Here is a 15,292-nt window from a genome sequence, read left to right as displayed (position 1 = left end):
GGATTTGGATGATTCTTTTTCCTATGTTTTGTATGTTTTTTTTCTTAAGATTTGGATGATTCTTTATCTTATGTTTTGGTGCTTTTTGTTTTTTGAAGTTTCGAAGTTTTTATTTGGAAAGAGAAATTAGTGTTTGCGTAATAAATGGTAAAAGGTGAATTAGAGTAAGAAGATGCAATTAATAATTATTAATTTTGTATCTTTTAAAAAAATTAAATAACCACTAATTAATGACAATTAATGTTATTAATTAGTATAGAATATAATTCAAAAATATTTGTTAACTTATTGTTAACTAGACCCCTCTTGATTTCCTAACGGGATTGTTTGAATAAATGAAAATTTTGTTGTATTGCCTGTATTATTTGTTGTAATAGAAGTTGAGTTTCGGTATTTTTTTGTTGGGACAAATATTTTAAAATTATTTACTTTGGCTTCAAATATCCGTGTAAAGGTCTATAAATTTTTCAATTGGAATGATACTTGAGTGTCATTACTATCTTAAAAGGTAATTGAATTTAAAGTAATTATGCCTAATAATTTTTTTGCTTCTCTATCAAATAACACAAAAATTTTTGTAGCACTTTGATCTAAAATCTTTGATTTAATTTTGAATTTATAATGATTGTTGAGTTAGTAATTTATAATTTCATGAATTTTTTTATGATAGGTATAATGTGATAGAATTTGACGAAATTTTTTATAATTTGAATCTGTAATATTTTTTTATGTTGTAGTATAAAAATGTTATTTTTTGTATTTTTTGTAGATTTTTTTTTACACCTACTTATTCTTCTTCTCTTAGTGTATACAGTTTTTTAATAACATCTATAATAATAAGAATAAAAATATTTAGAATATTTATTTTGTGTGTATATATAATATATTAAATAAGCTTTTTTTAATAAGAATAATTTAAATAGCATAAAATAAAAATACATGTTAATAATATTTTATGTTGTAGTACGGAAATTTTATTTTTTTGTATTTTTTTGTGAATTTTTCTTTGATATCTACTTATTCTTCTTCCCTTAGTGTATACAGTTTTTCAATAAGATCTACAACAGTAAAATTAAAAATTTTTAAAATATGTATTTTGTGTGTGTATATTTAAGGGTAAATTTAAGAATAATGCATGGAACAGCAATCAGAATTACAGAAAGGGATCTATGAATATTATAGATCAAGGAAATTGACAATGGAACAATGGTAATTCCCTGTCTTCAAGTCTCGGGAAAACTCCCCAATTACAAACGATTCTCTTCCTAAACTCTTCTACATCCTATTCCTACAGTGCTTTACCCCACTTATTCCCATAAGGTAGTGCTTCACCCAAAAGGAGGTTTCCTAACCCTCTTGTGAGTTGGGCCATATCCTTCTCTGCTTCTGCATCTGCATCAGTGATAGTTTAGCTTGCATCCGAACTGAACTGAAAACAAGCCTTCTTTGGCATTGGCAGACTCAAGATGTCATCTTCATTTCTTGTCTACAAAGCAATGAGTAAATGAAAGAAGCAAACACCTTACTAACATAAAGAAAATAATATAAATTCAAATTGACTGTGGGCCACAGCCCACAGAGTTAGATATTTGCCTTGCTTGCAATTGAGGGTTGGCTTGGATATTTGTTAATCTACTCTTATGAAAAGCATGGAATTGGTAAAAGCGCACACCTCATCAGTAGCCATTTTGTTACAATTTCAGAATCATTCAATATAATATAGTAAATAGTATCATATAAAGCTGTTTCTCAAAGTACCAAGTACCATATTGAATGGAATGAATGGTCATCTATCTCTGGTACACAAGCATAGTGAATGGTCATATATCACTGATTTCTGTCATGCAAGAAGTCTGTGTTCTTATCTTTTCTTCAAGAACAAAAACAAGAATAGTCCTAGTGCTCCTTTTAGTTATTTTGTTCTATTTATGCACAAGATTATCATTGATAAGAATAATACTGAGCAACTGAAAAGTGCAGCACTGAGACTAAGAATAATTTTACCTTGGACAGACACCAGCGCTGCCCCTCTCCCTCCATAACTTGTGCAATACTATTGAGAGCTTCATCATCTCGTTTTCTCTTTCTGTAAGGATCAGTGAATCGAATATCTTCCATTATATTACTACTCTCTTGCTTCCATACGTGCATTCCAATCTCTTTTGCAATTGACTCACTTGGGACCTCTTCCCCATGATAGTTACATGCTTCATATGAAAGCTTCACATGATTCCATCCTCTTTCAAAATGTAGTGCTTTATAATCATAACATCTGGTGTTCATCCTAAAAATAAATAATTGATCCACATTGCTCCGCCATCCATATTCAACTTGGTTGCCATTGATGGTCACAGTGGGGTATACTAGAAGTGGGGAAGGGATGTCATCTTTGAGTAGAATTGCTAAGCAAAAAGCACTGTCAGAGAATTCGGTGCCACGAAACCAGAAAGAAATAGAAGCTCCACTGCTGCGCCTCTCAAACCACCTTGGAATGCTTCCACCTGGCATCGCAAACTCGGTGCTTCTACCCTGGTGCAGTTCCTGTCATTCATTCGTAATGCAGAAGCAGTGGTTTAGCATACATTAGTAACTTAATATGAATTATGATGTGATCCTACATTGCTAATTATTAAAAAGTAACGAAACCTGATTGAGTAACACGCTTGTGCACCTCGGACTCAATGATTTGCAGTTTACTGCTGAGAAGCTTTTCAAGTTCGGTGGAATCCCTCTAATCTCCCGAAGATGCTCGCAATCATCCACATCGAGAGCATAAAGAAAGCGAAACTGTTGGATGCATTCAGGAAGGACTGTGAAATTACTGCCTCTTAGATATAACACTTTCAGATTGGGAAACCATGCAACAGCTACGGGAAAAAAGTCATATGACAAATTGCTGTTTCTGACATAAAGATTTTCCAAATGTGAAGAGGGAAGGGAGTGAGTGAGTATTCCATGAAGCCCCTCTTCCTGCTCTCCTGATACCCTCCCCTTATTTCCTCTTAACTCAATATCACACGCATACAGGCGTGGCATCATGCCAATGACACTTGGTATTCTATACATTTCATTAACCCTCAAATACAAACGCTGCAATCTAGAAAGGTTACAAAATGAACATGGCAAATCTTTTATGCCATTGTCACTCAAATCAAGCACTTCTAGATTTTCCATCTTTTCTGGAATTTCTGGAAATTTCTCAAGGCTTGAGCATCCAGATAGACCGAGTGTTTCCAGTGAGGTCAAATTAATATCCGGAGGAAAACTTCTGAGCTTGGGGCACCTTTTAGCATTCAATATTTTAAGTTTAGGTAAAAAACCAACTGAACTGTGAACTGAGACTAAATTACTACATCCTTCAAAAGAAAATTCTTCTACATTTTGAAGATTAGACACATCAAGTATCTCTTTCAAAGAATCACTGTAATCAAAATTCAAAACTTTTAAGGTGATCGACATCTGGAGAAAAAACAGACAAACAAACCAAATTAATGAACAAATTAAAATAAAACCAAATAAACCTGATCATGTGAATTTGCAAACATACAAAACCATAAAAATGAATTTAGTACGCTTACCTTGGATAAGCTATCCAACTTGGGTGACATGTAAGGCAACTTGAGTATGAAAAGCTTTTCTGGATCAAAATTAGAGGGAAAATATCTCTATGGATACCTCCTCCATTCCAATACTCTTAAACTATTTGGAAGATATTTGGGACCTTTGGAAAAACGACCATTTTAGTGTCGTTTGTGGGACTCTTAACAACTTGTTCTGTGAATAAACAGTAGTCATACTTATATGATGTGAACTTTCAGGTATTATTCTTTTGACAATGTGTGATAATGCCAAAATTCATTAATTAATCACACTTAATTATACAGATTAATTGAGTTCATCTGATAAGGTGTCAATGTTTTTTGCCCTCGTAGAATATTAGAATATAGAAAACTAAGTCACAAGCTTGTTGTGAACACATTGCTCCAATTCTTGGTTTGTAGAAAAAAGGAATCAAGAAAAAGTAACAGAAATTGGGAGATGGAAGTAAAATAAGGTACATGGTTTCCTTCAAAACTAGGATTGAAGAAAGTAACAATAGAAAACTTATTCAACCAACAAGGAATCATTCTTAACCAAGAATAAACTTTGATTAGTACTTTTTATGTTTAGCAATTTTTTTAAAAGACAACTTGTTCCAATCTAATAAAACTTTACAATCTATACACGTTGACACATTACAAAAGCTGCAGAGCCTTTCATTATCATCAATAACTCACTGTTCAAGATTCTATATATATGGACAACAACTTATTAATATTAAGAGAGAATATACTTTGCTGATCCTCCTTTAAAATAAAACAACAAAAAATGAAAGTCACAAACATTGTAAAGCAGTAACTTAGTTTTTGCCTAGAAATTTCAAGGAAGGGACACCTTGCATAACTATTATTTTCTTAATTATTACTCTCAAAAGGATAAGATTACATGAGAAGAAAGAGAATATGATCCTATATTGAATATTGATTTGATGTGAAATAATGTTCTGAGAACTCGTTCGTATAAAATCTTAAAAGAATGATCATTAATGTACATAAGCCCACTATATTTTCTTCTTGCATTGCATACAATTTTCTAAGGAAGAAGGGAAAAAACATAGACTAATTATTCGCATTTACTATGAACAACACAACCGCGTTTTCTACCCTCAACGGACATTATTATTGTCTTCTTCTGTCACTGATTGATAATAAACTAATAACTGCAATAACACTAACACTTTCTTCCATTTCTGTTTACCAAAGAATCTCTCTCTCACTCTACACCCAAAATAACTTAATTTTTAATTCAATCCTGTTTGTTTCTTTATATCCAAGTAACCACTTTTACTTTCAGACCATGAATCCAATGAACAAAGTTAAAAAAAAAGAAGTATACAGCAACAATCTAAAGACCCTGAAGGACTTCATTTCTGAAATGCAGCCTAATTTTCTTCTTTCATAAGGATATGTGAATCGAATATCCTCCATGCTACCCTTATGATCAAATAAATGGATTCAACTCTCTATTCCAAATGCTCGCGAACGTTTCTTTGATGAAATATCAATGGGCACTAGCAGTGTACGAAATCCATTTTTACACGTTTCCGGAAATCTAACCACGGCCATCTTTTTTATTAGTTTAATTTAGTAATATCTATGTTTGGATTAGCTTTAGTTTCCTTCAAAATTATTTATTCAAAAAATCATAACGAAGTGAAATTAAGATCTGGAAAAGAAGTTTTGATTAGTGGTTTTAATTTGACCCTGCTGAATTTAACAAGTGATTGAGTTCACTAAGAAATTAGTTGCTGTATTGAAGCCTTTGACAAACTAGCTGTTTAGTATATGTGTTGCATGCATCAACCAAATCAAAAGAAAATTAAAAAAATAAGAGTTTAAGATTAGGTTGGAGTTGTTGCTCACAAAAATCAACAATAAATGAGATCAAAATGTCTAGTGCTGTGAGAAACATAAATCTCAGAAAAAGTAACACACTAACACAATTCTTGACTTTCCATTTGGCATGCCTTGTACAAAGTAGAGTTGGCATTCATGTCTTAAATTACTTCTAAGAAGCACATATAGAATTCACAAAAAGGTAAATAAGAAGACAAGTATTGATAAGACTTTATTTCTTATATGATCAGCATGAGTCAGTGTCATATGAATGAATTAAATTTAGGCAGTGGAATTAATTTTCTTACTGATGCCTCATATTTTGCCTGTAATTTGTGATTCTGAATTTTTTTTTATCCCAAAAGTCTTTATCTATGAACTTAAGAAATCAGGTCTCAGCATGTTTTGTTCTTTCCCCGAAATTTCAGGGGTGTGTGTCCCCTACCTTGCAATTTGCATAATTATTATATTGTTGTGTCATTATTCATCTATTATTATTTTTATCCTGGGGACTCGAGTCCAGACCAAGTCCAGACCGTGGGCAACAGGGTTATCTATTTGCTTTGCATTTGCATTGTGTTATGAATTCCGAATCATTCAATATATAAATGTATGATACAAAAAGTTACTGAAATTGAGCTTCTTAATGTTGTTACTTGTTAGTGCCAAGCCCACTAAATAATTGGATTGGAGGATGCTCCTTAATCACATTTATCTGTTTAGAATTACTTCAATTTCATGCTTTTTGATATATAAAGATGATATTCATTTAATTAAAGAGATAAAATTATAGAAATGATTTAGATTTTTAGCTATTTAGAATCCACAGCATTATTAATTTATTATAGAGAAAGAATAAGAGAAAGATTTTTCAAACAATAACATAGAATAAGCAAGGTATGTCTTCATTTTGTTTTTGAATTCCATTATCCTGTTAATGATTGGATTGAGATTTTGTTCTGCTGATTGGTGGCTATGGTTAGCATACCGTCACATATCTCAACCTTTTTTTTTCTTGTTTGAATCCAGTGATCCAGTTTTCATTCCAGTTCCTGGTAACTCTGCCAATAAGAGGAGGTTTACTCTGTTTTGCCCTTCGAAACTATGGTCATGTTCTTTTTATGAAGTGTCTCTAATGTTGTGGACGTGATTGAGAATTAGTGAGTGCTGATAAGGAGGTCTAGTGTAGCTTGAATCAAATAATTCCATGTTCTTACTATTCCATTGTAATAAATCAAAAAAAAATGTGGGCCACTCTTCCTTTTTCCCTAACCCTAATCACACAAAAACACTCTCTCTCAACCCTCAGTCCTCACTAGTCGTCACCCTCCCCAAACCCCCTTCCTCACTCACAACACACACACAAATCACATGAATAAAGAAGAGAAGAATGGAGGGAGAGCTGCGCTGCGAGGGAGAAGAGAGGACCGCCGCTGTGTGTCCTGCCACTGCCCTCCCCACTGAGCCGCCGAACCGCCACACCTTGCTGCCAGTTGCCGCCGTCATCAACAACGATGGAGGAGAGAGAAAGAGGCGAACGCGAGGAGAGAGAGGGAAGCCTTTGTGTTGTTGTTGTCGTGTTGGAGGGCTGGCTGTCGGGGGAGCTGCTGCGACGAGCTCACCGCTGCCGTCTGGGTCGCTGCCGGAGGAAGAGAGCTTGCACAAAGGGTTGCTGGAGTGGCTCGCTGCCGGAAGCGCCACCGCACCTCTGGCCGCCGGAAAGTCACATTGAGGTCGCCGTTCTTCTGCCGCCGCCGCTGCCGGGGTTTCTGGTCAATGGGTATGGCGCTGTTGTTGCCGGAACTACCACCGATGCTGCCGCTACTTGTTTCCCTAAAGTCTGAGTCGTCGTGGTTGCTGAAAAAGTGATTTGGAGCTAAGGTTGTGGCTGCTGCAGTTTCGGGTTGAGAGGAAAGGTTCTGTCAACCCGTTTGGATTATAGTTTCAACAATCGAGAACTATAGCAGCTCTATTTTGTCGCTACTCCGGTTCAAATTCTACGCTCATTCTTTCCATTCCACTTCAATCCTTCTTACCTTGAATTTGGCACTCTGGGTTTGGTATCTTCGGTCCCTTGGGACTACGTTGTGAGTAGGCTTTACATTTATAATTATTTGATTTTGCATCTATAATTATTTTGATATATATCAATTATGATTTTTGAATTATACTCACTATATTTGCCTTGAATGATTTTAAATGGATTAGAATAATTGATTTTTTAGAATTAAATAATTTGTTTTTATGAAGTTTATATTTTCGGAACTATACATGAGACTATATATATTTTTGAGGAAGTTTTGCATTATTCTAAAATGTTTGATTTTACTTGAAAATCTGTTTTTGAAGCATTGAAGTATTTGTTGGTACTCACTTACTTTAAAGATTGTGAAATATGTCTGAAATTTCTTATGATTGAAAAAGTATGATTGGAAATATTTTTGATGAGAAAGTATAATATGATTTGATTTGATTCGATATCTTATATATTTGAAAGATCAAAGACTTGTTGTATTTGAAATTATATGATTTGAATTGGTTTGGGAGACTCGTATTAGAAAACCATAGTTAACGGCGGTTATGACGTTAACTTAGATGCATCTAACTCAGACTCCAGCTAGCAGGGGTGTTGCTAGCCTAACGTGTAGGCCACACGTTAGATCTGTTATTCTATTAGGACACACAAGAGGAAAGGGCTACCCATAGAGGTGGAGCCGCCTAGGTGTGGACTTTTGATTTGATTTCTGTATGAGAACTCCCTTATTGATTCACTTATTATTATTAACTATTACTTTCTAATTAAAATTACTTTGATGATAATGTTTGTATAGTCTCATGTTGATTATAGATGTATTGTCTGGTCACTGAGTTGCAAAACTCACCCCGTTTTCCTAAAAATATTTTTCAGGAACAAATATTTGACTGTGTGAGACTTTCTATTCAAGAGTAACGGTCTGCAATGAGTACCTATTCTTTGTCGAGTTCCTAGAAGTATATGCTCCATATGTCACAGGCAGGACCAACTATTCTTAGTTATTTTAATTTTTTTTGTTAAAAATATATAATTATTTATTTTAGAACTTGTAAAATATTTGTACTTGCTTATTGAACTTATATTTGACTATGTTAGGCTTGCTATAGGATTATTTTCCTGAGCGCCGGTCATGACTCATTTTGGGTCGTGACAGAGTGGTATCAGAGCCTGGTTTAATCTGTGTAATATGGAGCAAGTTTCCTATGGTAGGATCACAATTGTATAAATAGAAGCGCGCCTATTTGTACGAATTGTGGCACTATCAGAGGCCTATAGGATTGTCATTCTTGTTCTTTATGTCGTTGTTGTCATCTGGTTGTTATCATATGACCTCTGCCGCTTCTTGCCACTCTTTTCCTTTCCAGCCACTTCTTGCCACTCTTTTCCTTTCCAGCCGCTTCTTGCGACTCTTTTCCTTCCCTTTGTACCCAATCTCGACTTAGTCTCTAATAGATTTAAAGTTTGTGAATTTTTTTCATGGAAATAGAATGTTTTGAGTAATGGTACATAATATGAATTGATATTTAGCCCCACTTTTATCTACTTTAACACATTAAATTATTGTATTGTTTTAGGTTCCGTTTGATCTTTAATTGTTATGATCCGTTTGAAATGTGTGTTTATTTAGTTTCTAGTTAAACAAATATTAAATAAGTTTGCTAACTATAATACGGATGATAGATAATTGATTTTAAAGACACTAAATCCACAGCATGAGTTTCTTTGAGAAAGTTTTGTCTTTGTCCAAGATCATTGAAATTTCCATAGTTGATATTAACATTTGGATGTTAACCAAATTGAGTGCTAAAGTTCTATACTTAGTATAACTGGTCGTATGAAAAACACATTTGAGCTTCACTCAGGTAGAATCTTCTTGTTTATATGTTATTAAGTGAATACGTCTCTTAGATTATAGGTGATTTCTAATTTTATAGACTTATTTGCTGAGCTTGTGGATTGATCATGGTAATTATGAACCATTTGATGATTATTTTAAATGTGATAAATTGTAGCTTGCCTATGAGTGTTAGCCACTGATTAGATACTTGTTTGCTGATTCATGTCATTTGATTAGTGATTATTACAGTAATTAACAAGTAAATGATTTTGGTTAATTATTTTTGAGATCCATAAGGTTATTGGTTGTTGCTGCTATATAGGAGTTAATCTTATTATTTGTTACTGAATTGGTGACTGATGTGACTGTAACTAGGTGAATCTTGGTTGTTATCTTGTAAAAATTTCTATTGAATGGGGGTAATAAACACTCTTAATTGCTTGTGTTGTTGTTGGAGATTATATGCCTGATTTGTAGTTATATATGATGGATTAATAAATGTTTTGATTTCTTTGATACGATGAGGGCTTGATAATTTCAAATTGAAGTTTGTCATGATGAACTTGTGATCTGTACAATACTTTTGTGACACACTTGAGCATCTGAATTTTTTCCTTCAAATTAATTATTTTATTGAGTAGAAAAGTTGTTCCAACTCTTTTAGCATGTTGTTCTAACTTTTACTCAATATTACCTCATTGGTAGTCCATTATATGATGCTTTACGTAAAAGTTAGTTACTCTAGTCAGCACTATAAGATTTATGTAAAAAGTTTAGTATTGCATTCACATTTTAATGACCTTGCCTTGTTTATTTTTCTTTTTTTCTACACTGTTTTTTTTAAACCTAATTAATTTTTAACATGTCAAAACTATCAAGTATTGTGCTTATCATATCATCTGTGTTATGTGACTGTTTCTTTTATATATAGGATTATCGTGTTTCTATTTTTAGAGTGGCACATTTTTTTTCAATTTTCTGATGAATGTTCATTTTGCTTTACTTTATTATGGGTTTAGCTTATCTGTTCACATGCTGTGTCTAATTATGTTTTTTTTTTCTCCTCTTTTCTCTAGTTTAAATTGTTGTTGTACATGCAAAATCTTTTTATGCCTATTATTCATACTCATGAATTTTTATTTTGCTCTGCCCAAATTGTTGTGGATTTGGCTTGTTTCTTCATTTTTCCCCTTAAAATGCTCCTAGCCTGTGGTTTTAGTTGTGGTAGTACATCTTTTTATTTATCTTTATGGCCTTTGCCCTTACAAAGTTACAATTATGTTTTTGTACGTATTTCGAAAGCTGTGTTGTGTTACTTTGTAGTGACACACCGACGATTTCTTTGGTTTTTAACTTTTAAGTAATGCCAAACATCATAAATATTTTTGTCAATAAACTATTTTTGTTACTATATAATTTTCTCAAATGATGGTTGTGAAACGAATTGAGTTGCGAATGGATGTTTGATTCAAGTCTATCATCGCTTATTGGGTGCAGATGCTTTATATGCTTCTGGTGATTGTGTGATTGCAGACTATATGCTCTAGTGTAATAAATTTATTAGCTTGTCCTTTTACAGCCTGTTGAGCTTTTTTCATTTATTTTAATAGTGAAAGGCAGTGAGATAAATTAGTTTTGTACTTTTGGCTGGATTATCTTGGCTAATAGGATTGTTGTTTTTGTTATGTAGTTTTGAATTCTAGTGATATTTAGTAGCTGGCTTTGTATTAAGTTACTCATTCTTACTGATGGTTTCAAAAAAATAAAGGGGGTTTTTCTTTTTCTGATTTTGTTTCATTTGCAGAATCAATATTTTCTATTACCCCATTGATTTTGTTGATTATCTAACTATGTCGCGGATTCTACTTTGTTTGCCCAATAAGGATTTTAATTGATTAAAGAGTCTCTGCATTGAGGGTTTTGTGTTAAGTTGTTCTTTTTTGGCCAAATTTGTCCTTGGTAACAATCACAGTATATTTTGAATATTGTCTGTTAGAAATTCTGAAAATCGACTGTTTTACTACTAGTACTTTGCCTTGGTTCATAGCCCACATCTTAGGTTGACATTTCTTCATACGTTAAGGGTTTGATATCAGTTGTACTATTATTCTTTAAATTTGCACATCATGATCTAAGTACAATTTATTTTAAATTGTTGTATCAACCATTTTTCTTCCAAAGATATATAGGCTTTGTAAAGTTCTTAACATGATCGAATTTTTGAGGTAGTCACATTGATTCATTAGTCTGCTGCTTAACTGATCCTATGTTATATGACCTTTTTGAGACATCACTTTGTTGGTTTTAAGTTGCTCAGGATTGCAACTAATTGGAATATGTTGTCGCCGGTCGATATTCTTGAGCTTCATAAATCTGTGGTTCTATTACTCCTTGAGTGCGCTGCATTGTAATGGTGGTTGAGTAATGAAATTCGAAACTTTGCTAGATTGGTGGTATTGTTTCCCAACTAATAGCATTCTGTTTGTTTATCAATTGGTGTATATGTAGCACATTTTTTAGTTTATTATTTGGAATTGTCGATTGCTAACCTGAAGGATGGCTAGTGCCAATGCTATGTTTGAGTAAGCGGAACTATTCCTACTAATATGCTGTTTTCACAATGCCCTTAAAGAGCCTTGTAGATCGATTAAATTCCTTCCTTCTGTTCAACCTTCCTATCTCTTATCACTTGACATTTAAGGTTAATATGCATAATATGATTTGAAAATGTTTTGCTGGCTATATCTTGCATGCTTGGTTTGATGTGTTGGTTATGTTTGTCTCTAAGTCTGGAATCTGGTCATGTATATTCTGCTTAATTCTTCACATTGCCTCTCTCCTTTCTCATCCTTATCCACCACATAATTGTACTTGAACTCTTGGAATCTCATATGACTGTGCTTTTTATTTTTGTTTTATGTTTTGGGTGTATTGTTAGAATTTGTGTTACTCTATATATTTTATACTTTTGGCTATGTTATTTGAACTCCAATTAGAGTTTGTAGTGTGCTTTTGAAAATTTTCATATCAATCTAATTATGCAATCTGTTCTTTGTGATTGATGGTGCTTCATATCGGCTCCTTTTGCTACATTGTATATGTGAATATTAAGAAATGCACAGCATTTGATCGTTGCATAATATCTGCAAAATGTTTTTCTTTATGCATTGGGTTCAATTTGTATCTGGATGTAATATTGTATAATTAAAGTGCTTAAGTTCTTTCCTGCAACTTTGCTCAGATAGCTTGATTTTTAGCCTTGTTCTTGCTATATATTTGTGCAAATTATTAAACTTATGGTGTCATGATGTGGTTACACTTCTTTCGGATAAGGTTGTCTCAATGTTGTTTTCTTTCCTTATTCCTAAATGCATCATTTCTTGCATCAGGGTCTAGTTGTATGAAATAGATGTGACTTGTACTGCCGAAAAGACAATATAAATAGTAAGTTGGTTTGAAATTCGGGGACCGAATTTTTAAAGGAGGGAAGAATGTAATAAATCAAAAAAAAAATGTGGGCCACTCTTCCTTTTTCCCTAACCCTAATCACACAAAAACACTCTCTCTCAACCCTCAGTCCTCACTAGTCGTCACCCTCCCCAAACCCCCTTCCTCACTCACAACACACACACAAATCACATGAATAAAGAAGAGAAGAATGGACGGAGAGCTGCGCTGCGAGGGAGAAGAGAGGACCGCCGCTGCGTGTCCTGCCACTGCCCTCCCCACTGAGCCGCCGAACTGCCACACCTTGCTGCCAGTTGCCGCCGTCATCAACAACGATGGAGGAGAGAGAAAGAGGCGAACGCGAGGAGAGAGAGGGAAGCCTTTGTGTTGTTGTTGTCGTGTTGGAGGGCTGGCTGTCGGGGGAGCTGCTGCGACGAGCTCACCGCTGCCGTCTGGGTCGCTGCCGGAGGAAGAGAGCTTGCACAAGGGGTTGCTGGAGTGGCTCGCTGCCGGAAGCGCCACCGCACCTCTGGCCGCCGGAAAGTCACATTGAGGTCGCCGTTCTTCTGCCGCCGCCGCTGCCGGGGTTTCTGGTCAATGGGTATGGCGCTGTTGTTGCCGGAACTACCACCGATGCTGCCGCTACTTGTTTCCCTAAAGTCTGAGTCGTCGTGGTTGCTGAAAAAGTGATTTGGAGCTAAGGTTGTGGCTGCTGCAGTTTCGGGTTGAGAGGAAAGGTTCTGTCAACGCGTTTGGATTATAGTTTCAACAATCGAGAACTATAGCAGCTCTATTTTGTCGCTACTCCGGTTCAAATTCTACGCTCATTCTTTCCATTCCACTTCAATCCTTCTTACCTTGAATTTGGCACTCTGGGTTTGGTATCTTCGGTCCCTTGGGACTACGTTGTGAGTAGGCTTTACATTTATAATTATTTGATTTTGCATCTATAATTATTTTGATATATATCAATTATGATTTTTGAATTATACTCACTATATTTGCCTTGAATGATTTTAAATGGATTAGAATAATTGATTTTTTAGAATTAAATAATTTGTTTTTATGAAGTTTATATTTTCGGAACTATACATGAGACTATATATATTTTTGAGGAAGTTTTGCATTATTCTAAAATGTTTGATTTTACTTGAAAATCTGTTTTTGAAGCATTGAAGTATTTGTTGGTACTCACTTACTTTAAAGATTGTGAAATATGTCTGAAATTTCTTATGATTGAAAAAGTATGATTGGAAATATTTTTTATGAGAAAGTATAATATGATTTGATTTGATTCGATATCTTATATATTTGAAAGATCAAAGACTTGTTGTATTTGAAATTATATGATTTGAATTGGTTTGGGAGACTCGTATTAGAAAACCGTAGTTAATGGCGGTTATGACGTTAACTTAGATGCATCTAACTCAGACTCCAGCTAGCAGGGGTGTTGCTAGCCTAACGTGTAGGCCACACGTTAGATCTGTTATTCTGTTAGGACACACAAGAGGAAAGGGCTACCCATAGAGGTGGAGCCGCCTAGGTGTGGACTTTTGATTTGATTTCTGTATGAGAACTCCCTTATTGATTCACTTATTATTATTAACTATTACTTTCTAATTAAAATTACTTTGATGATAATGTTTGTATAGTCTCATGTTGATTATAGATGTATTGTCTGGTCACTGAGTTGCAAAACTCACCCCGTTTTCCTAAAAATATTTTTCAGGAACAAATATTTGACTGTGTGAGACTTTCTATTCAAGAGTAACGGTCTGCAATGAGTACCTATTCTTTGTCGAGTTCCTAGAAGTATATGCTCCATATGTCACAGGCAGGACCAACTATTCTTAGTTATTTTAATTTTTTTTGTTAAAAATATATAATTATTTATTTTAGAACTTGTAAAATATTTGTACTTGCTTATTGAACTTATATTTGACTATGTTAGGCTTGCTATAGGATTATTTTCCTGAGCGCCGGTCATGACTCATTTTGGGTCGTGACATCCATAATAAGTAACTCATTTTCATACATTCCAATATTTTGCATAAGGTTATTTTAGAACCATTATGGTCTGTGCTCCACATTCTTGTTGAGATATGACTAATAAACTACTTATTTGCATTCCTAGCTATTCTCGTAGTACTCATGTTAGAAATTCAGAATCATTCAGTGTAGTGTAGCATACAATTTAATCTGTTGATAAAAAAGTAGCAAGTGCCACATTGAATGGATATCTCAAGTACACATGCATGGTGATTTCTATCATACTGTACAATATTCTTTTTTCTTGTCTGTCACTAATGAAATAAACAAGATTGTGCACTTTATGTTATCTTCAAGAACAAGAACAAGTTCAATGAATCACTCTAGTCCCAGACTCCCAGGGCTCCTTTTATGTACAAAAATATCTATTCTTAATATATAAAAGTAGATACATAAGTATGCACCACATTACTTTTGAGACATTTCTTTCTTTCTACTAATGCCATGTCAGCAATATTGCTTACTTGGCACAACTTTAGAATCAACCAC

At 34.1% G+C, this 15,292-nt stretch overlaps 1 protein-coding gene and 2 pseudogenes across 2 annotated transcripts; 2 read left to right on the top strand and 1 right to left on the bottom strand.

The window, feature by feature from the left end:
- Window positions 1–1,191: 1,191 nt before the first annotated feature.
- LOC148566275 (disease resistance protein ADR2-like) lies at window positions 1,192–3,753 on the bottom strand. Its single transcript, XM_088486316.1, has 4 exons — window positions 3,579–3,753; window positions 2,647–3,459; window positions 2,005–2,541; window positions 1,192–1,486 (listed from the first exon to the last, which is right to left on the bottom strand). Exons 1-4 carry the CDS (start codon window positions 3,606–3,608, stop codon window positions 1,409–1,411), a joined length of 1,458 nt encoding a protein of 485 aa, XP_088342442.1. The 5' UTR covers window positions 3,609–3,753; the 3' UTR covers window positions 1,192–1,408.
- Window positions 3,754–6,392: 2,639 nt separating this feature from the next.
- Window positions 6,393–7,523, top strand: LOC148566274 (uncharacterized; annotated as a pseudogene).
- On the top strand, window positions 7,386–13,663 carry LOC148566273 (uncharacterized; annotated as a pseudogene). Its single transcript, XR_015883218.1, has 2 exons — window positions 7,386–7,522; window positions 8,344–13,663. The product of XR_015883218.1 is annotated as an uncharacterized LOC148566273 (transcript).
- The last annotated feature ends 1,629 nt before the right edge of the window (window positions 13,664–15,292 follow it).

This window comes from Arachis ipaensis, chromosome B5 (genome assembly GCF_059453495.1).
Source record: "Arachis ipaensis isolate K30076 ecotype BB chromosome B5, ASM5945349v1, whole genome shotgun sequence".
Taxonomy (NCBI): Eukaryota; Viridiplantae; Streptophyta; class Magnoliopsida; order Fabales; family Fabaceae; genus Arachis; species Arachis ipaensis.
The sequence above is the reverse complement of the archived record's forward strand: the minus strand, read 5'-3'. Positions and strand labels throughout refer to the sequence as shown.

What these genes read in the sequence shown, in the direction of transcription:
- LOC148566275 (XM_088486316.1), bottom strand. Translation starts at nt 3,608, where the DNA reads ATGTCACCCAAGTTGGATAGCTTATCCAAG. An exon ending in CAAGCGTGTTACTCAATCAG is followed by an intron (nt 2,542 to 2,646) that starts GTTTCGTTACTT and finishes AATGAATGACAG; the next exon opens with GAACTGCACCAGGGTAGAAG. An exon ending in AGCGCTGGTGTCTGTCCAAG is followed by an intron (nt 1,487 to 2,004) that starts GTAAAATTATTC and finishes ATTGCTTTGTAG; the next exon opens with ACAAGAAATGAAGATGACAT.